The 21345-nt window shown below is 40.1% G+C and overlaps 1 protein-coding gene across 17 annotated transcripts in view; it reads left to right on the plus strand.

Annotated features, from left to right (window-relative positions):
• Positions 1 to 336: 336 nt before the first annotated feature.
• Positions 337 to 21345, plus strand: part of TNIP3 (TNFAIP3 interacting protein 3) — a 78717-nt gene continuing 57708 nt past the window's right edge. For 13 of the 17 annotated variants that reach the window (XR_005859316.2, XR_005859315.2, XM_046940406.1 and 10 more), the window contains exon 1: positions 337 to 552. Coding sequence is in view for 11 of the 17 variants with exons in the window: in XM_046940406.1 (XP_046796362.1) it covers positions 490 to 552 (63 nt within the window). In the remaining 6 variants the exon portion in view is untranslated. Of the gene's footprint in view, positions 553 to 13628; positions 13822 to 15050; positions 15166 to 21345 lie in introns of those variants that run through there. The other 4 variants (XM_046940411.1, XM_046940413.1, XM_046940410.1 and 1 more) reach the window with 2 other exon arrangements.

Consider the following 21345-nt stretch of genomic DNA (forward strand, 5'->3'; position numbering starts at 1 on the left):
CTGATGAGAGCATTCAATCTGTTTTATGAGGGGCTGGTATTTAAATAGATACAGGAGAGCCATAGCTTGATCTCTTTATTTAGGGTGTCTGGTGTCTGGTCTGCTCTGTTTACAGTTCACTTACTAGTAAACATCTGTTTGGGGTTTGTGTCAAGGTGCTAGCAGGGGCTGCAGGGCTCCTTTGAGAGGACAGGCCAGGACTGCTGTGCTAAACATGGCTGGTTCCAATGGCGCAGCCACCTGGCACGGCTGAACCCCTCAGCAGGACTTGGCAGTGCCTCAGGAATGTTTAAGGAAGGGTGGGAAACATCAGAGGAGAGAGGAGGAGAAAACAGTGAGTAAGGAGCAGAGGAGGGAACACTAGGGTCAGGAGGTGCTCTCTGCAGCCTTTGGAAAGCCATGGCTTTCTGAATGACTGCTCTTGTGGAGGAGCCACAGCAGAGTAGGAACAGAGGGGAGTGATCAGAGAGGAACTGCTGTGTGCTGACCATGTGCTGCAACTCGTTACCTGAATCTATTGGCAGTGGAGTAACTGACCCACAGAACCAATGGGTAAGCACTCTTCCTGTTTTCATCTTGATCCACGAGCTTTCTCATTTACGTTTGTTTGCCTTGTTTTGTATTCTCCTCATCTCCTTCTGAGAGTAGAAAGTAAATGAGGATGGGGAGTTTAGTTATTTGATGAAGATAAGCAGTCATTTATCAGGTGATCTTAATAAAGGAATCTGAGGGGCCTATCTAATGTTGAACTGAGGTTCTTTGGGCTGCAAAGTGTTGTCCCTGAAAAGGACAGGTGGAGAAACTGATTCTGAGGTACTGGCCCTTGTTGTGGGACAAGCAGCACTGGCTGGAATGCTAGTAGAGCCAGTGCTTAGGGTAACAGTGCAAGATGCAGAACCTGGAAGAGGCAGCCAACAACTGGTATGTTAGGAGTATGGCTTGTGGGAAGGGAAATGAGGACAATGTTTGCATCTGCTCTTAATAGTTTCTTTTTGAAGCGAGTCACCAGTTGCTTTGCAGTCAGATGGAGGGAAATATTCCTTTTGTGGAAGACCTTGCAATATGAGTACCTAATTCTGCAAAGGTATGCATGGAAACATCCATCATAAAAAGCTGATGGACAGAATTTATTTAGCTGTGTTTTGGGAAGGAAGACCTAAGTAGCAGTTAAGCAATTACCTCATTTTCAGAGGGATATCTGGTGTGATTGAGATACCAGCTCAGTAAAATCGAACGCTGCATTTCATTATTATATTAAGTTCACTCAGATTTTTCTCAGATACTATTTTAAGTGGTGATTGCTTTCTATTAGTTTTTGTTGTATGACGCTGCTATTGGAGCTACCTCAAAAAGTGGTTTAACACATTGCAGCTTGGTGTTTACCCCCTTTCAGAAGTGCTATAGCGTTCTGACAGTAGAGTTTGCACGTGAAGATATATAGCCATAATTTATGTAATCTATATCTTAACACATACTCTACTAAAGAGAGCAAATACCACAGTTAGTGTTTTGACTTTAAGGTTCTATTTGTGCTAAATACCTAAACAAGAAAAATCTGTTCACAGCATCATCCAATTGTAGCATTGCTTCCAAATGAGTTTGTTGGGATTTCCTTGGTCAAGTTGATCTGGAAACATAGCATGAGGGTAAAATTCTTGTTTCTAAGTCCCTATCTTAATTTAGTGGCCAAACTTTTCATGGTTTGTGTCCAAGTTTCCTGGTGCTGCAATCAGATTTGTAACTGTGTAGTAAAAGCTGGAATCAGTTCTTCTTAAACATGAATCTTTCTTTTTTTTCAAGTAGGCTTTGATTGTTCCCAAGCAAGCATTACAAATGGTAACAGGGAAGATGGCATGCCTTAGTTTGGCGCTGTATGTTCACAGCATTGCAGGCCACATTCTCAAAAAGAAACCCAAACAAGCACCAACAAAAGCCAAGCCGCCAATGCACCAATCCACAACCTTGAAAGAAAATGCAAAAAACCACAAAAACAACTCTTAAAACTCTCAAACCAACAACAACAAAGAAGTTAACAAACAAAAACAGTCCTGAAGATGATAATGTAAAGTATTGGATTATGGTTAGTGTTCTGGGGAGTGCTGCCTGGATATTTATTGAGATTTTGCAAAATGAATTTGTATAATAAAGTTTGTAGGTAGAATTCAAATCTGCAAGTTGCTTGTCCTCAGTCAAAAAGGAAAAACTTAAGTTGAAATTAGGTAGCTAATAATATAACAGTCTCTTGCTGAAGCTGTTTTGCTCTAGTAGAATACCCATTAGAAATCTGTTTTTAGGAGGTAATAATGGTGATAGGGGTTTTAAAGGGGAGCATGCCCTAAATGAAAGGGAGCTGTCAGAGCAGAAGGTGAATGAATGCTGACGTGAGCAAAGCAGAGATGGTCAGCTGAAAAGCACTTTTAAGTACGTATAAATCTTGTCCAGAATTCAGCTGTCCAAGGCTTAGTTACATGAAGTACTGATATGCGCTCTTGGCTTAGCTTTGAAAAAATCACTGAGCTGAGAGTGTGTCTGGCAAAGCCATGAAGAAAAATGTCTACAATTTTGTTTGCATTTCTTTCTTACTATGAGAGAAATAGGAACTTGTGAACTTGAAGGAAAAATCAAATTATGAGGCATGAGGAGGGAAATAATGAGATTTAAAAGACAGCAATTAGAAAACATTGAGTATTGGTCTGGTCCAAGGAGTAACAGGAGGCAGCCTCCCTCTTCACATCTCATGATTGCCGTGCCAGCAGGGACGAGTGATGTGTTTGACCTTTCTGTATGCTGATTAAATTTTTAACAAATATATAAAGGTCATCTGTTATGCTGCTTGCAAAATGGTAGAAGTTGTTTAAACAGTAGGGTGGAGGGGATACCTAAGATGTGGGAGGAACATGAAAAGAGCTCTGAGATAGGGAACTAGATTATTCTTGTCTAGAAAGCAAAGGACCAAGTAGGCGAAAGGAGGAGACCTAGAAGCTCTACTTTCTGTATATGTGTGTGTGAATATTTAAAAAGGGTAGACAGTATTACTGTAACTGAGAAAATTCAGAAACGTTAGAGAGCAATTCTGGAAACTGAACAGCATCGTAAGGAACAGGACAAAGAGATAGGAAGAGTGCAAGATGCCCTTTGGTATTCCTCTGCAAGGAAGTGGTGGAATATAGTGGGAGCTCTGTTCAGGGTGAAGACAGAGCATCAAGAGCAACCACCCAAGTGGATTGTGTTAAACTTGCCCGGTGAGAACAGGAGAAGGCTTTCCTGAAACAGATGGAGAAGGAGAGAGACAGAATCAATTCCCTGCATTCTTCTTAGCTTGTTGCTAAGAAGAAACAGGCTTGTTTTAAGGTTTTGCAAGGCACATTTTCATTGAATATTCTAAGTGGGGTGTTTGTAGTTTCTGTTTAATAGCAGTGTTTTAAAGCTTATGTCTGATGAACAGATTTAATCCACAAACAAAACAGGTTTGAACTGCTTATAGCCCTTCAGAAACAAAACATTTTTAATTTTATTTCTTTATTCTGTCTATACCAGAAGTCCTGCTTTGATGCTTCAAAACTGGCTTTTGGAGATCTTGCTGGAAGTTCTGGGCATCGTTATTTCACTCTGTTGAAGCTCCAGTGGAGTTAACAGTTTGAAGTTATTTTAGAAGCGCCTTTGGTGACTTGAGGCAAGAAGGAATCCATGCTATTACTATTCAGTTCAAAATCTATTACAAGTTACTCTAGTTCTTGAAACTACTAATACATGAAGACCTGTTCAAAAGTTACGTAGATGTTCTTCAGTGCTGTTATAGATTCTGGTTTCAATGGCTATCTCTAGTCCTGTTGTTAGGAAGTGATAATGTCTTTAACAGTTTCTGCTTACTGCTGCTTGCATGAGATTATTAGGGGATTTCTGGTCTTTTTTGTTCATTGTTTTTTTTCCCCTCTGTCTTGCCAAGAGTGGCAGTTTTCTCCTTTCTGACTTGTCTGTAAGCAGCTGCAGTGATCAAAACTACTTCTCTAAGCTTCCATTTTTATAGAGTTTTGAATGTCTGCTTAAAAATATATATTTATGCCTGCATTTAATAAGTAGCAATAACAAAAATCAAATCTGGAATAAATTAGTGTTTAAGGTATTTGATATCATGAATCTGTAGATGAAGCTGGTGGATCAGAACTAATGGTGAAAGTGCTTAATTTGGATTCACTGACTGCACTGTAATTCTGTAATAGGAACATCTGCAGGAATAAATTACAAATGTAGTAGGCTACTCTCCTCCAGAGTCACATAATAGTTTATCATGAGAGCTTAAACACATATCCCTCCACAGCTTTCCAGCTGCAACAAGGAGTACAACGAAAACACCGTCAATACAAAGCAGTAAAACTTGGTTTCTCTCACTTGTAGAAATAAGGATCAACAGTCCTGCAAATCAAGCCAATTTACAGCAGAAATCCTACCCTGTAAGCCTTGTTTTTGAGATGGTCTAAGGATATCTGCAGCTAACGTATGCCTGCATAATAAGCTTCTAGAAATTTAGTAGGGGTGCAAACAAACTTCTAGAATTTGGGTCTGTGCACTGTGGGGGTACTTGAAGCTCAAATGAAGGCTTGAAAGACATCTGTTGCATGAAGAAGATTCAAGTAATCTTACTGACACATCAGCCTTGTCCATTTCTAAGACAACATCTTGTCTTGCTAATTGTGGCCAGATTTTTTTTACAGGTGTTTTTATTAAACATCTGGATAGAAACATGTAATTAAGATCAACTGCTGAAGGTTGCCTCTTGATTTCAAAAAGCTTATTCACATTCAGAAAGCCTTAGCCTGTTTCTTACACGCACTGACCACAACTTCTCCCTCTTCATCCAAAATATACCCCTGTAGTAAGAATTACACTGGTTTATAATCTCTCTGGTCCCAGTCCATCTTACCCTTATCAATGTTTCATTATTTTTTTGGTGTGGTATAATCCAGTTAACCCCAAGTTAGCAAGTAGCATCTACTGAGTAGCATTGCAAATCTATATACATATATCTTTTTTTAGACTGTATCTATTTTTGTCTCCATTGAACAAAATCTTAATGTTATAAGTTAAAATTGAAGGCATAATGTCAACAATTTTGTTATGTCTTGTCTAAACAAGAAGGCTGTCAGGGTCTTGCTTGTGTATCACTGTAATTTTCCCTCTTGAAATTGGTATCCTGGCTACTTCAGTTTATGCAACTTCCATAAATATTCTACTGTTACGTATATTACCTGCTGCAGAATCAGACTTAGTTTTTCTGTAGTATCACAGATGCATTGTTTTAATTTAACTTTCTGCTTCAGCAGTTCATTAAAGCAAAAATTAGGCTAGGTTAAACTGTATTTTCCAGAAATGAATAATGAATTCTTTGCTGAATAAATAAAGCAGAAGTGCATTGACTTTTGCATCCATCTCACTTGAGGGGAAAAAGACTTTGAGGTGCTTTATTTTAACTGTTGTGCAAGCCAGTTGTTTTGCAGGCAAATACTTGCTGATGAAATTACGTTAGCAAACTTGCCTGCAATTTTAGGAAAAAAAAATCTGCCTATAAAAGAAAAATATCTATATCTATACTAATTTACTTTAACATTACTTCTTCATTATCATTTTGGACTCTTCCAGATGAACTCCATGAAGTCTATCTAACAAAATTTGTCTTGAAGGTATATTTTACTTGTGTTATACCTCCACGACTTTACTGACTTCAGTACTCCTTTCAGTGGTTATCATAAATGAGTTCTTGCTTCTGAGATCATGTTTGGGAAGCTGAGAAAGCAGCCTGAAGGATTCTTAAACCTTTACAAAAAGACAACTTGCAGACTTGTCCCTCTGCTTACTGATAGTCAGCTGCCAGTGGACAATGTCAGTACCAAAATCCCTGCTGATTTCAGAGCAAGAAGTAGAGTTTATGATGAACAGAAACTCTACCATAAACCAAACCTGAATGACCACTATTTGCAACACAGTCTGAAGTAGAGCCTTTGACCGAGGTGTGATGAAGGGCTCCCAGTGTGAATGCTGGGAAGGTTATTGGCTAGGCTACAGCTTATATGCTTTCTGCTGTGGAATGGATTTGTTTGTGGAACATGTGGAGGAAGGGATACAGCTGTGTTTAAGGTAAGTGTCCTAAGAAGTATATACTAAGTTTGTACTTAGATGGAGGCGGTCTTTTGGCATGAAAATGTGCAGTTATGTTGAAATTCTGAGGTAGACAAATAGAATTAGGTAATAAAAATAAAAACAAACAAAAAAAAATACCAAGTTGTATGAAAAGTTCTCCACTTGGAAGAGTGTATGTAGCTGTCAGGCGTGTTTGATATCAGGGCTGGGTGTGGCCATCATATCATGAATGGCTTAGGTTGGAAGGGACCTCAAAGATCAGCTAGTTCCAACTGCTTGCCATGGACAGGGTTGCCAGCCACTAGATCAGATTGCCCAGGAACCCATGAGGCCTGGCCTCGAATGCCTCATCAGGACAGTGAAGGAGGTGGGATGGGGGTAACATGGATAAATGTGCAGTAACACATGTCATGGACCAAGTCAGGCAGCACTGATGAAGTTGTGGCCCCTGTGGTAAAATAGATCATCTGTACTTGATGTTATTGAGATAAACAGAAGATATTTCCTCCCTTTCCACCTGGCCTTGAATTAGCTTAAGCTTCCAGGTGCTTATCAGTGTTCTCAAGGTAGCTTGACTGTACTGTATATTGTTATTTCTGAATCTGACTTTGCATACTTACAGTTTGTAGGAATTTAGATAGAGGCTTCTCAGAAATGTGCCAGTTGCACTGGAACTGATGATTTTCTCGCTTCAAATAACAAGTGCTTAATGTCCACCTTGGCTGTAAAAATAACACCTGAACTATGACTTACAAAAAGGTCAGTTATTTTCTTCTGTGAGTCTTGTGGATGTGTGACGATGGAAATCTCATGTTCATTTGTTTCTTGCCTCTTACCTCAAACGTGGCTTTCGTAGACACATCTGCTAGGCGCCAAAATCCTCCCAAAACGTTAAGTATCATTGTTTGGTTTGTAACTGAGGAGACTTAGAGACCATGCAGCCTATAAACGAATACCAAGAAAATATGAAGTGTCTCCATGACTAAAGTATTACGAGATGTCCTACTAAACGTCATTTTAAAGCTGCGTCCTCGTTCAGACTTGATTTGTAGCAGAAACGTTCGAAAAAGTCCCATCCATCTACAGAAGTCTGAATGGTTGTGTTGTGGCACAACTCAGGCTGTAGATGGCAGCGTTGCTGCATGCCAAAGGCCATCCCTGCTCACTCAGCTCTGACAGGGTTTGATCGGAGCTTTTGAAAATACGTATTTGATAGGATATGGTAGCGGTTTGATAGCGCTCCCTTCTCCAGAGAATTGAATATTAGGAAGAAACAACGTGAGAAGTGTTAAAATGTGTGTGTGATGGTGCTTCCAAATGCATTGGTTGGGTGGTTTCTTCTCTCATAGGAGTAATACAAGCTGGGTCTGTTGTTTCAGCTCCCTCTGAGAGCTGCATATGACAAATAACTTCTTAAACAATTTCCTTATTTTCATCCTTGGGGTTTTTGTGATATTTTTCTATGATATTTCTAAAAACACTACTAAAGCAATGACGTTCTGGAAGATATTGAGAAACCACAGAAGCTGGTAGAAATAATTCTGGATTTGTCGTCTCCTGGCCTTACGTGGAAGATACCCCTAAACAGGGATACAGGCCGGCACTTTGACTTGGTTTGTGCTGTGGGTGTACTTGTTATTGTTATGGCAGTCTTACTGACTGAAAGACATGAGCATAAGTAAAAGCAGCTGTTTGAGATAATGTTTTTCTTAATTAATTGTTTGGCTGTTTCTGATAGTAACTATACCTTGAATAATTCCAGGAATTAGGGGTGAGATGAAAAGCAGCTGGGTTGAGCTTGATGTGATAGCTAGACTGCAGACAGTGATAGAAGGTATAAGGCAAGGCAGGCTGTGCATCACTTCCTTAGCTGTCCTGCCTGTCTTAGCTACCCTCAGGACCTGAAGCCGAGTACAATAAGATTCAAAAATAGTAATAATTAAGAAAGCATCCAGTGACTATGCTGGGAGTCTTTAACTACAGATTGATGGAGGTTATAGGCCATAGACTCTATTAGTCTTTTCTTGGTACTGCCAGCTGCATTTGGGCCTCTGGTCAGGTCTGCAGTTTGCAAAGGATCATTATTCTGTCCCTTGGCTGCATGTAGGTCTACTAATGAGGTTTCCATCTTTCCAGTCAACATTGTTTTTGCATCTTGATCAGCTAATGGTCTAGGTCAATATGTCTGTCCAAGATCTTATTGCTGAAGTAGGTCTAAAACGAAGTCTCTGGCTCATACTTGTGTAGCTCTTATAGGCAGCTGCTCCTTTAGCATGCTGTCCCAGAGTCCTCTTCCCAGGCTGGATGCTTGTTTATGTTCTCTGTCCCCCACTGCGAGAGGCTGGCCTGTTCCCTGCACATCTAAGTCACAGGAAAGATGAGGACCATGGTGCCTTTGGGGGCAAACTGTGTATGAGATGGTCCCCGAAGAAGTAACTAAAAAGGCATCTCTGAGCCACAGGTATATAGTGGAACAGCCAATTCTCAGTAAGTTTTGCCCCAGTTTCTGGAGATGGTCCAGAGCACAACAGATTCTGATAACCCTACTATTACTAAGGTAGCAGCAGCTGGAGGCTGCTTTTAAGCCTCAGATAGATCTTTAGGGAGGTTTAGCAGGGCATAATAAAAGGTGACTGAGATTCTATGGAAGTGAAATATATCTGAAGGAAAGAGGGCTCAAGTCGCAGTAAGATAGGTAGAAGTGCCAAAAATGTGTTTGAGGGATGTAAAGGAATGAGAAGTTCTATTCTTGAGAATGTGTAACTTTTTAAAGTCTTGGGTGGTATGGCACAGGAAAGAAGTACATTTATTAAAATTAAAATGCACAAAAAATGTTTCATGACTAAGTAAACTAAAGAGGCAGATGAACTTGCTGAGTTTACAGTAATCACCTATTTTGAAAAGACTTAGGTGGCAGTCACGTGAAAGGCAAAGCACTCTTTTAAGAGGCGTGTTACAGAACTGCTATTTTTCTTAGCATATCAGGTTTCATTTCTTTCACCTTACACAGTGTTGAACTTGAAAAGGAAAATATCAAGAAAGCATCATTAGTTCATCAAGTAGAAACAGAGACTGAAACATAGCTGGCAGTAAAGGCATCTTCCGTCTTACTAGGACAAATTTTGATTGACTGTTGTTGGAAAGAAATGCTATTTCAGTTTGTCACAGTTAGCTGTTCTGGGTGAACAGTTATGGGCAATACTGCTTCCACTTCATGATTTTGATTCCACAAAATTACATCTACTGCTTTTGCAGTAACCACCTTGTTACTTCCTGTTGTTTTTTTAATATATTTTAGTAATTACAAATGCTCCTAGAGGTTTTGTTCTCAGCAATTACACTGCAGTTACTGGTATCTGCTTTATTTCTTTGATAGATGACCCTAAGCTATTGTGGAATGACTTCTGCATAAAATACAAGAAACCTGAGAATAAATATTCTTATTTATACTTACCCATGCAGAATAATTTCTTTGCTCGTTCTGGTAAATGTAAGGTGGCTATTTCATATGGATTGCATTTGAACCTACTAGAATGCCAGCGTTACAATGTACAAATCAAGGAGATAAAACATTTGAACTCCAATTGAGGCCAGTTGTATTTTTTGTTCTTGTATTAACCGTGTACAGGCTAATAGAAACAGTATAGATATGTTATACTTGCAGTATTTTTTATTAAATATTGTCTATGTTGTAATGATGTGTGTGTACACTCAACTTTTTGTTCCTTAAAACCAGCAAGTGGCCTATAAGAAAGATGTAGATGTTTCTCATATTTAAACTAGCTAGAACTATGTTCCTAATTTTTGATGATTTTTTTTTTTTAAGGCTAAGAAATCCATTTTGTGTTTTCACTTTTAAAAGTCTCTCTGCCTGAGCTGGTTTCTGTAATGAGGACAAGGTTCATTAGCAGCTACATTGCATGCTGTTGCTCTGAGAGGATTTGATGGATTGTCTCAGCCTTGTGAGAATTCTTGTGGAGAATGAAATAAGGGAGAAATGACCATTTACAAGATTCTGTCAAAGAAATAAAGAACAGCCCTATTACAAATCAACTTGGATGAATCCCACAGATGATAGCCTAAGCACATAGGATTTGACTGCAAGTATTTCTGGGAGCGCCCTTTGGAATTTGGTCATTGGGGTGAGGATATAGGGAGTTGAGTAACTTCTGCAACAATCAACTAATCACCGTGCATTGGCTGCTAGGCAATAAGCAATGTAAGTCATTAAACATGGTGTACGTTAAACCTGGTGTTTCTGGAGCAAGTGAGTGATTAGGTCAATGATACATCTGTGCTCTTCAGCTGTGAGTAAACATGGCACCTGCTAAGGCTATAAGCTATTATTTTTCATATAATACAAAAAAATTAGGTGCTGGAATGTAACTTTCAGCAATAGGCATTGAGTTAAAAGATGGGTTTAAAATTGAGTGATGAAGATAAAATGAGACAAAACATCATTACTAGTACTAATGTGGGACTGTGGCAGATCCCATAGTTGTTTTTTTTTCCACCCTTTTTCTATATTAGGAGTCTAAAAGGGGAGGGGGAAGGGGGGGGGGGGGGGCAACACAGCTTCTTTTGATTCCTTTGTAAAACATAAAACATGCTGCAAACTTCTGAGCTGTTTCATTGTAAGTTGTTGCCTAAGTTGAATTACGCTCCCTGTTGATCAGTGTTTACTTGGTTCATTCGTTGTTGAAATTATTGCTTAATAGGCCACATCTTAAGTGACAGAGGTGTGCAAGTAAGTATGCTTTTGTCCAGTTGTCTTTGTTTTTATGATTTCTAGTCTGTGTGTAACATCTTCAAGGAGCGGGAAGCAAAGATAGGGAAGGGTGTTTCAGGAGGCTGTTGGCTGGTGCATCTCTAGTGACACCTTGTGGGATGTTTTGCAGAGTCTTCTATTTCTCTTTAAAGAATAAATAAACTCAAATGCTTACTTATTTGACAAAAAACTTGTCCGGACTCTCCACACTGGGATATGATAAGTTTCTACATCAGTCTGGAGTGTTGCTGTCCCCCACCTCAGGAATGGCATTGTAATTGGGAGTTGGTAGGATGAAATACGAAACCAAGATGCTGTTTGGCAACTGAAGAGAACTGAAAGATGGTACTGGGCTTGCCAGATTTTGACTGTGTTGGATTTTCCTTCTAAACATTTTTTGGGTTTGCTATGCTATAGGCCAAATCTTCACCCAAGTGATGATACCAAGCTGAGTGGTGCGGTTGACATGTTAGAAGGAAGAGATGCTATCCAGATGGATCTCGATAAACTTGAAAGGTGGGCACTTGTGAACTCATGAGGTTCTGCATAGCATAGTGCACGGTTTTGTACTTGGTTCGTAGTAATCCCAGATATGTACACAGACTGGGAGAAGAATTCCTTGAGAGTAGCCCTGCTGAAAAAGACTTGGGGGTCCTGGTAGATGAAAAACTGAACATGAGCCAGCAGTGGAAGGCCCATGGTGTCCTGGGTTCCATCAGAAGAGGCGTGGCCAGTAGGGACAGGGAGGTGATTGTCCATCTCTACTCTGCCCTCCTGAGGCCCCATCTGGAGTTCTGCATCCAGGTCTAGGGCCTCAAACAGAGGAAAGACAGAGAGCTGTTGGAGAGTGTCCAGAGGAGGGCCACAAAGATGATCGGAGGGCTGGAGCACCTCTCCTACAAAGACAGGCGGAGGGACCATGGGCTTGTTCAGCCTGGAGAAAAGAAGGCTGCCGGTGACCTCATTGCAGCCTTCCAGTACCTAAAAGGAGCCTATAAACAGGAGGGGAGCCAACTCTTTGAAAGGGTAGATAATAGTAGGACAAGGGGAAATGGTTTTAAGTTGAAGGAGGGAAGATTTAGGTTGGATATCAGGGGAGAGTTCTTCACAGAGAGTGGTGAGGTGCTGGAACAGGCTGCCCAGAGAGGTTGTGGATGCCACATCCCTGGAGGTGTTGAAGGCCAGGTTGGATGGGGCCCTGGGCAGCCTGGTCTAGAACCAGATCTGGAGATTGGTGGCCCTGCCTGTGGTGGGAGGGTTGGAACTTGGTGATCCTTGGGGTCCTTTCCAACCCAAACCATTCTATGATTCTATGGTGATTCTATGATGCAGGTTTAGAGCTGAGGTTTCAGAATGGATATAGCAAATTTACTGAAGTATCTTTTCTCAGAATACTGTATGTGTTTCTCTGTGTTTTGTTTTTTAAAACTGATGTTATATAAGTGATCTTTACCTGAAAATAATTGCTAATCTTTCTGAATTATTTGGCAGTATAATCAGACTTTGTTCTGCTCCTGGTACAAAAAAAAAAAAAGTACCACAACACTCTAGCTGATCTCTTGCAAAGAGCAGTTCGAATGGAATCTCCATTAACAGACTCCTGGCTTTTGATTTTTTTGTTCCATGCTAGTTTTTCCCAATGTGAAAGAATAAAGCCTATTGAAGCAACCTCACCTTGCTGACTCAGCTAGTCATTAATGCAACAGCGCTTCACATCAGGCTGTTCCTCTGAAGCACTCTAGGCAAAAAGAGATGGAGCTAATGCACTTGAAATAAGCAGGTCCTTTGGGCTACTAAAACCCTAGCTTATTTTTTTTTCCTTGAAACATTAATCACATTACAGACAAGTCCCCCCCCTCCCCACACACACACACAAAGAAATGAAACTATTTGACAGTTTAAAACACTTCGGCATGCTTTTAAAATTTCTTTTCATTTTGCATGGCACCAGGTAAGACAGTAACTTCTTACTTTATTTAGCTTTGAAATCTGGAAATGTAGTAGCTTTAAAAGTAATGTCTATCACAGTTTCACATTCTGTGGCTACGTGCCACTTAGAGTTGTTCCGGGAACTTGAGGACTTCCACTGATATGTAATCTATATGAAGGTTACAGGCTGAAAGTTGCCATTTTTCTCATTGAGATATGTGAATGTCATGAAAAACAAGTGTTGGATTTTTTTTCTTCTGCTCCATTGAAGGCAACAGTGAACTTGACCTTTCAGTTCAGTGGGTTCAGGACCATATTGTAGATGCAGGGCAGATGTAAGGTGGAAGGAGAGAGCTGGAGAAGACCATTCCCAAAGGTGCTCAAAACCCAAGTGTACGTAGGTGGTGAGGTGAGCTGAGGCAGTGGAGAGAATTGTTTTTTTTCTTCAGATGCATGACTTGTTAGTTTCAACCGAATTTTGAAACCAGTGGCAGTGGTTTTCCAGAAGTGAAGTAGTAATATTAGACTGGAGAAGAGTGACCAAACAGAGGCTGTGCTGCATCAGAACTCTGAAGCAGATAGACAACTGGGAACACAAGGTGTGATGCTGCCTGAAGGACAGGCACATGGATATTCAGGCCATACATCTGATCTGTGTCCAGCATAAAGTCCACTGTACTGCTCTCTAGTGACTCAGCAACTGCTTGCTGCACAGGCACCAATGCATGCAGAGTGAGGCTGTTCCTCCATGCCACTTGTCTTGTGCTTGTGGGTGAAGAGGCCAGGGTGCCCAGCTGTGCAGAGGATGGAGTGGAGTGCAAATGGGCAGCAGATTTCAGTTACTCCTCTGTGCCTCACCTTGCCTGGAAGCAGAGGCTCCATTCTACATGGAGGACTCCTTTGCAAGTGGGGCTGAAGTTTTTGTCCAGTGTCTGAGAAGAGTGGCAAAGGAAAGGCTGTTGCTGAAGTTGGATACTGACTGATTGAAGGCCAGTAATTACATGCTCTTCTCCTTTCCTTTGGTGCACAGTATTTGTCCTCTTATCATTTTCATCAGAAACTTAATTCTGCAACTAATATGTAACTAGTGGTGTTAATTATTGTTTTCAAACAGATCATTTCTTAGAAAATTTCTAACCAGATTTGTTGCTGTGCTTATAAAGGAGGATACTGTAATGTGGGAAATGTAGCAGAATAAATCTCTCAAAAAGTGGTTGGAAAACAATGCCAATATTTTAAAAAAAGATTTACTGTTCCTGTCTTGCCTAGCAGAATGTTTTATCTGTCTTTTTATAAATACCATGAATGTAAATTTAACTTGGTCCTTTGCTGACTGCAAAGGAGGAATCAGTGGCTTGTCTTCAAGAAAAATGTTATGAATTCTCTTCCAATAAGGCAAAGCTGAGTTGATTTTTGCTTTGTCAAAAATCAACATAGCCTCTCCTTCCTTTGCATGCCATTTTTCATTCTCCTTGTCCACCCCGAGGCATTCTGCTTTTGTGGAGTCACATGATTATGCCTTCAACTGATGTGCTTGATTCTATTAGTAGTGTTTCTGTTTCCTCTGTATGCAGCCACTGAGACACATGAGCGTGAGAAAAGTAAAATGGGGTCTCTAACATCTGGATCTAGAAGAAAAATCCAGTAAGGCCCATTCCAATAAAAAGCCATTCTCAAAACTAACTTATGAATGAAAAACAGTTTTGCAGAGAGGAGAGTTTAACCTGTACTAATTTAATAGTCACTCACGTTTCACAAGCAAGTCGGTGGAAGTGTTGGCCCAGTTTCCCTACAGCAACTGCTCTGGAGAAAGGAAGCTGTTGATATGCTCCATATTGCTTTCATCTTAATTGTCATACTCTGTAGCAATGACCTCTGTTGTCAGAGGACAGAATGCAGTATGAGCAGCAAGCTGTACAAGTTTCTTATGTCTCTTGAGTGGCAGTAGACGGCATGACTTGGTGAGGAAGCACTGTGATTCAGTGGCAGAATAGCCCCTGGTTTTATCATCTACCTGCTGGGGATCTGCCTCCCAGCATTGTGACACCAGTGCACACATACTGATGTGCCAGCGCTCTGTGGGAATCTTGCTCATCTGGCAGTCAGTTACTAAAAACCCTATCTCCTGCTGTTTCATATTCAAGGCAGAAGGTGTCCCGTGTTCTCACAGCCTACATACGAAACATCCCACGTAGTTCGTAACCACCCTCCTACTTTCACTGTGCGGAGGAGTTTGTCTTTACTAGAAACAGTAATTGCAAATGTGAACTTCGTATTTACTGAAAGCGCTAGACCACTTCGCCCTGAGTCATGGAAAGGAGCCCAGATATTGGGTAATGGCTTGCTTCTTGATAATCAATTTCTCTGTGTCTTGCACAATCTTTGAAATGAAGGCTAGAATTCTATGCCAGATTCGATGGTATAGGTGACACAGGGCTGCTCTGTCTTTGCCAGAATCTAGGATGAAGCGATGAACTGCAGGAGCGTTGCTGACTGGTGAAAGCAGCCTGGTGTTGGCTCAACTGGTTTTCAGAGTGAAGGCTCAAACATCGGCATGTCTTCTAGTTTCAGTTTTAGAATAACGAGTCTAGTTTGGTTCTTGTACCTCCAGCTGAAACAAAAACCTCCAGCTGAAACTTTTGTGCTCTCCTTGTTTCACCTCCCTAATGGATCTCTGGGCTCTTACTCTTTTCTTAGCTTGCTCTCTCTTTCTTTTTTTTTGTAATATACATTGGTGTTTTACTTCAGCAGGAAATCCCCTTTTTTTAATGCAATGTAATGAGTCACTACTGCTGTTTGCTTCAAGCTGAAGGGGATTCCAACTATTTAGTTGTATCACTGCTATATATAATCCTGTTCCACTGTGTAGGTTGTAGTTTTGAAAGAGAGAGAGGTTTGACAGAGCAGGAGGTTGAACAAGCAGTGTTGCCACGAGTTTTGTTTAATAAATTGGAGATTAGTCGTAATTCCAATGAGTAGTGAGCAGCTTAGGAATTTAATAGATCAAAATGCATCTCAAATTGAAAAAAGATGCTCAGCATTTTACTATCTCGAAAGGTCTATACAGACGTGGGGGCCAAACAATGCATGATAGCTTGTGAGTCCAGTAACAAATATTAGATTTTCTTCAGCAAGAAGCACAGTCTGGTTTGAGTTTTTGTTCATGCTCAGAATCAAATCTGAATTGCTCAGTTTTTATTTTATTTTCTGGTATGGAAGAATGCTTTGAATTTCTTTCACTATAAAAGTGTTGATCTTTGTGTCTGCATTACTGTTGTTTTAGCACGTGTTACCTTAAGCTGCTGACTTCTGAAACCTTCCTCTACCATTTTCTCTTATCTGGAGTGACTGCTCTGATACTGTGTGCCAGAGTATTGATCACCTTTCAAAAGTTTGTGTGCCTGCAGGAGGTGGAAATTTTAGTTTGCAATAGTTTTGGTCCTTTGCTTTTATCTGCCATTTAAACAGAATTCACCAACACCAGTTTCTAAACTATCCAGGAACAAAGTGAAATATAACCCGAAGTCACCATTTAAAAGCAAGTTGTGGCAATATCCTCAGTATTAAGATGTGGAAGGGAGTGATTATATGCTGAGATTTGGTGGTTACTAAGCATTGAGAAGGACCACGAGATTGCTGAGGGCACCACAGTAACACTCTTGAGTTTAGAAAGAGTGATATTACTGGTTTTACAGCATATTGCTGTAAAGGAAATAAGTTAATAAAAGCCACAAAGATGTACAATTTCCCATTGCCTTTGACTAATGCTTTTAGAGAAAGAACATTTAAAAATGATCTTAGTTTGAAGATGAGGGGATTTCCTTAGGAAGAATACTTTTTAAATGCGTTCAAGAAGGTCTTGCTCCAATCCAGTGACCTCACGTTGTTTTCTAACAGTGAGAAATGTCAGCCCAGATGAATGGGAGACCAGAGAGCAAAATGCCCAAGCTAATTCTGGGTTTTAATGTTTTCTGGGTTTTTGTAAGGTGGTTTATTTTTATTTTATTTTATTATTATTATTATTTTGAAGGAATTTAATTGCTAAAGATTCAGAATCTCATAGCAATACTCACAGATAATTAATCAGGTTAGCTGCAGCCCACTTAAGGTAGCTGGACCAAAAGAGCTGGGCTACCCTGTGGGGCAGAAAAACTCAAACTATATAACTCACACCACGTTGATGTGGTGAGGAGGCCCTTGGGTGGGTCTGTCTCGAGTCACTCTGGGTTTGGGAGCTGACCAGCATGGCTTCACCACTGCACTGGTGAAAGTAGTGGTATGTGAGTAATGCTGTGCTTCCCATTTAGCAAATGAGGTGAGGTTGTCTTAGGGCCCAGTGTCATAACCACATGATGCTGAACAGAAACTGCTAAGCCCCCCACAGTGTAACACCCACATGGATCTGGGGCACAGACTTTGAAAATAACACTCCATTTCTGTCTTGTCAGGATAATCCTCTCATATAGGTTACATTTTTCTTCACTATTACTCTCTGATTTGCAAAAGCTGGATACATCTTTTCAGGAAAATAAGGTGAGCTAAACTTGAACGGCTACCAGCATTTGAAAAACTAACAGATAGTAATGGGGCATCTATTAGACTGACCGTCTGCTGTGATTTAAGGCAGCTTTAAAAGTAAGATGCACAGAAGGGTATTGCACAGATTTAGAGTAAGGTTGTAATTCATAGGTAGATACATATACCTAGGTTATAAACTAATCTTCAATACTTAATCTTTTCATTTATTGGTTTTCTTTTTAAGGTTATAATTGCAGGGGAAGCACACAAGGGAAGTAAAACTATTTGCTACAGCCTCCTGCTGCTCCAAGCACTTGTCTTTTTATTTTTCCCTTAATAAAAAAAGTAAAAAGAGCAACCTTATCTCCACTTCAGCAAATAGCTTTTCCTTGCATCATTTAAAACATTTAACAACCTTTTTCTTTACCATTTGATGATTTTTTACATTTTTTTGATTGTTCCCCAGTGCTTACACATTGCCTCTGTCTGTGCTTTATGAGTAAAATCTGAATAACACAAAGGTGCTTTTTCCATAAAATTAAGGTCATATGAGGTGGAAATAGCAGCCTAAGATCAGGAGTTCCTTCATTTTTATTGTCCTTTTTTTTTTTTTTTTTTTTTTTTTTGGTAACAGGAAACAGCTCTAAGGTGGTTTTCTTGTAGGATGTTATACGGGAATTCTTGCCTTTATAAATTTTTGTTGATGTTGGTTGCTTATGTAATAGGGAACTGTATTAGAAATGATTGGATCTAGCTTCTAATGGTGAACTCACTCTCTGATGTGGTTATTAGCTTTACCACACTCACTTCTATGTCTTGCACAATCATATAGTGAAGTAGATACTGTTCTTGATTTTACAAAGAGGGAGAATTAGATTCATATGTTTTATATTAGGAAGGGGGATATTATTCTGACTGTTATAATATTATGTTATGTACTGGGAGAAGAACTCTTTGAGGAGTAGCCCTGCTGAGAAGGACCTGGGCGTCCTAGTGGATGAAAAACTGAACATGAGCCAGCAGTGTGCTCTTGTAGACTGGAAGACCAATGGTGTCCTGGGTTCCATCAGAAGAGGGGTGACCAGCAGTGACAGAGAGGTGATTGTCCCTCTCTGTTTTGCCCTCATGAGACCCTAGCTGAGTAATGCATCCAAGTATTGGGCCCTGACACAAGAAAGATGTGGAGCTGTTGGAGAGAGCTGCAAAGATGATCCAAGGGCTGCAACACCGCTCCTATAAAGATAGGATGAAGGAACTGTGCTCTTTCAGCCTGGAAAAGAGAAGGCTGTGAGGAGATCTTACCATGGCCTTCTTGTATTTAAAGGGAGTTTATTTGAACTAGCAACTGGCAGCCCTGCCATTCCATGATTTCTGTGCTTTCTACAATGTGATTCTTTGAGTACTAGTGGTAGTGAAAAGAAGGTCATCAGATCATCCAGAGAACCTAGAAAGTACCGTTCTCTTCTGAAATGCAGTGGAGGAGTCACCCTTCACTGTTATTCTCTGCTACAAGGTACATTTTTTTTCCTGTCCACTGACAATCAGGATAGCTCCTATGAAATGCCTGCATTTCCCCTATTTTCCCTTGGTCACCTGCAAGCATGGCCTAGGAGAAGGTATCTCCCACTATTCAACTCTGTGCCAATAGCAAAACAGCTAGCTCTTTCTGGATACATTAGGCCTTACTTTGTATTTTCTTTCATTTTTTAAACCCAGGATCTGTTATGTTTTGTGCTTAGTTGCAATTTACAACCCACAGTTGAGGTGTTAGTTGACAATGACAGGCTAAGCTTACTGACCAATGGAGGGAGGAACATTTTTGTACAATACTGTTTGATATCATTCAATAATACTCTATTCAGTACCATTTGCCATCATGATCGTCAAGTTCCAATAATGCTTTAAGTAATGTGGCTTTACTGTATTGAATTCCACCTTTGCTGTATTGAATTCCATGCTATTCCCTCTACACAGAGGGACAAGTAACTGTAGTGAAGAGTGGTTACTTTTTGTGAATTTTTATTTATATTCTAAAGCATTTTTGAATGATTTAATTTAAAAACATAAGGAAATGTCATATATATGCCTTAGGGGCAGCAACCATAGTTTTTGTGATGATCCTTCATTTTTTCCACAATCATCAGCTTAACCTTGAATCTTGGAATTTATCCTTGGCCTTAACTATAGAGATGTTCAATGTTTCAGGTGAACTTGCAGTTTTTTACAGTCCCTGAATCTGGAAGAAAAATGCTTTGTCTCGTCCAAAAAACCCCTAACTGACTCTATTGTGTAAAGATCGTATTTCCAACAAATTGTTAGATGTTTCTTTAAGACTTCATTGACATATAATGTGGGAAACATATTATGACTTCAGGGTTTACTTTTTCCTCTTGTTAACTGTCAAGCACATTAAACTAAGTATGGATAGGAAAGAGTTCTTTCTGAAGCTAATGGAGAAAGAAAAATTCCTGTCATGGAGGATTCAGACACTGCCAAAATTAGATTTAATTCTAGTTCAGGACAAAACTCAAAATGTAGAGCCTGAAATATTTCAGTAAGAATAACTGTCATGGCAGAAACCAATGGGTGGGCAGCCAGCTAGGGAACAGGGTGGACTTTCTGCTCAGAAAAAAGGTTTCTGTTCAGACTTCATTGGCACTAAACTGTGTGCTTAATGTTCATTGAATTGACAAACAAGGAAGCAACGTTGTGTTGAAACTTGGTCCTGAGCTGCTTTAAAACCTGTTTTCAAATTCTGGCTTCTGTTCTCTGTGCTGTGGAGGTAGTAGTGAAAGGCCAGGTCCATTGAAATACGTGACAGCACGCCAACTAATTTCAAAAGGGCTAGGCTGCAGTGGAAGTTGATAGGAAAGGCATTGGATGAGAACGGTGGGCTGGGGAGGAGGACCGCTGACAATTCCCCCTGACCAGAATCTGAGGTGGCAACTGGAAGTGGTGGAAGTTAATAGATTTGTGGTTGGATGGAGGTGAGATCATTGCCTTTTCTTTCCGTACTTTGATACCATATCAACTTCATAAACATCTCGGTGAAAATCCAGTGAAATTGCATAAAGATGTATTTGAGTTATAATAAAGAATTAATTGAATTGCTGTTCAAGACCTCATAAAGTTGCTGTGGCATTTCCAGATTTTCTGTAAGGGAGAATTTCTTGTGTGTGGTCTTTCATCTGTGTCTAAGCAGTAAGCCACACAGTGAGCAGGAACAGAATGGGTGGGAAGTGCCTTGTCTTCTTGTACATCTCGAGCCCAACTGAGTCCAAACTTCAATCAAAGCTTGCCAAAATTAAGAGCAGAATTGGGTAGCAGTATCTTCCCCCTGCTAAAGCCATTTCTGTGAGCGCAAAAATGTTTCAACTCTGTATCAAGCATGGTCAAGATGTGCCTGCACCAGAGCTGTTTAGTTTACATCAGAAACGTGACAGTTGGAACTGACTGCTTTGTACAACTACTTCTTGATCTGGACCATTTGAGACTTTAAGAAAAAATAATAACGAAAGCAAAAATAGTGGCCATTCTGTTTCTGTGAGAGAAGCAGAAGAGCGTTTCAACTTGGCAAAGGTGTAAGTGCGTAGGTGGGCTTCTCATTCATGCACCAAAAAGAAGAGGACAGCTGTAGGTAGCCAGTGAGGTTTTTTTTGTTTTGTTTTTGTTTTGTTTTTTGTCAACAATGGCAGGCTTTTGCTTTTTTTTTCAGCAGAATGAAATCATTTATAATGCCCTAAGTGTGGTACCAAAGTATAACCTTAAAACTAAGTCTCAGAAATTTTCCGAACAGCAAAAATATACCTTCAGGTTCCTCTCCAGAATACTGGAGTCCTAAACTGTTCTGAGCGTTTTCAAAATTGCCTTTTATTTCCCTGTTTCCTTTCTTCCTTGTAGTGGTCTTTTCTCTCCTCAATAATACTTACATGGCAATTAAGCCCTTCACAAGTCACCAAGGATCCGGTACTTCAAGCTGCTGTCTTTACATTATA

The sequence above is a fragment of the Gallus gallus genome, chromosome 4 (assembly GCF_016699485.2).
Source record: "Gallus gallus isolate bGalGal1 chromosome 4, bGalGal1.mat.broiler.GRCg7b, whole genome shotgun sequence".
Lineage (NCBI taxonomy): Eukaryota > Metazoa > Chordata > Aves > Galliformes > Phasianidae > Gallus > Gallus gallus.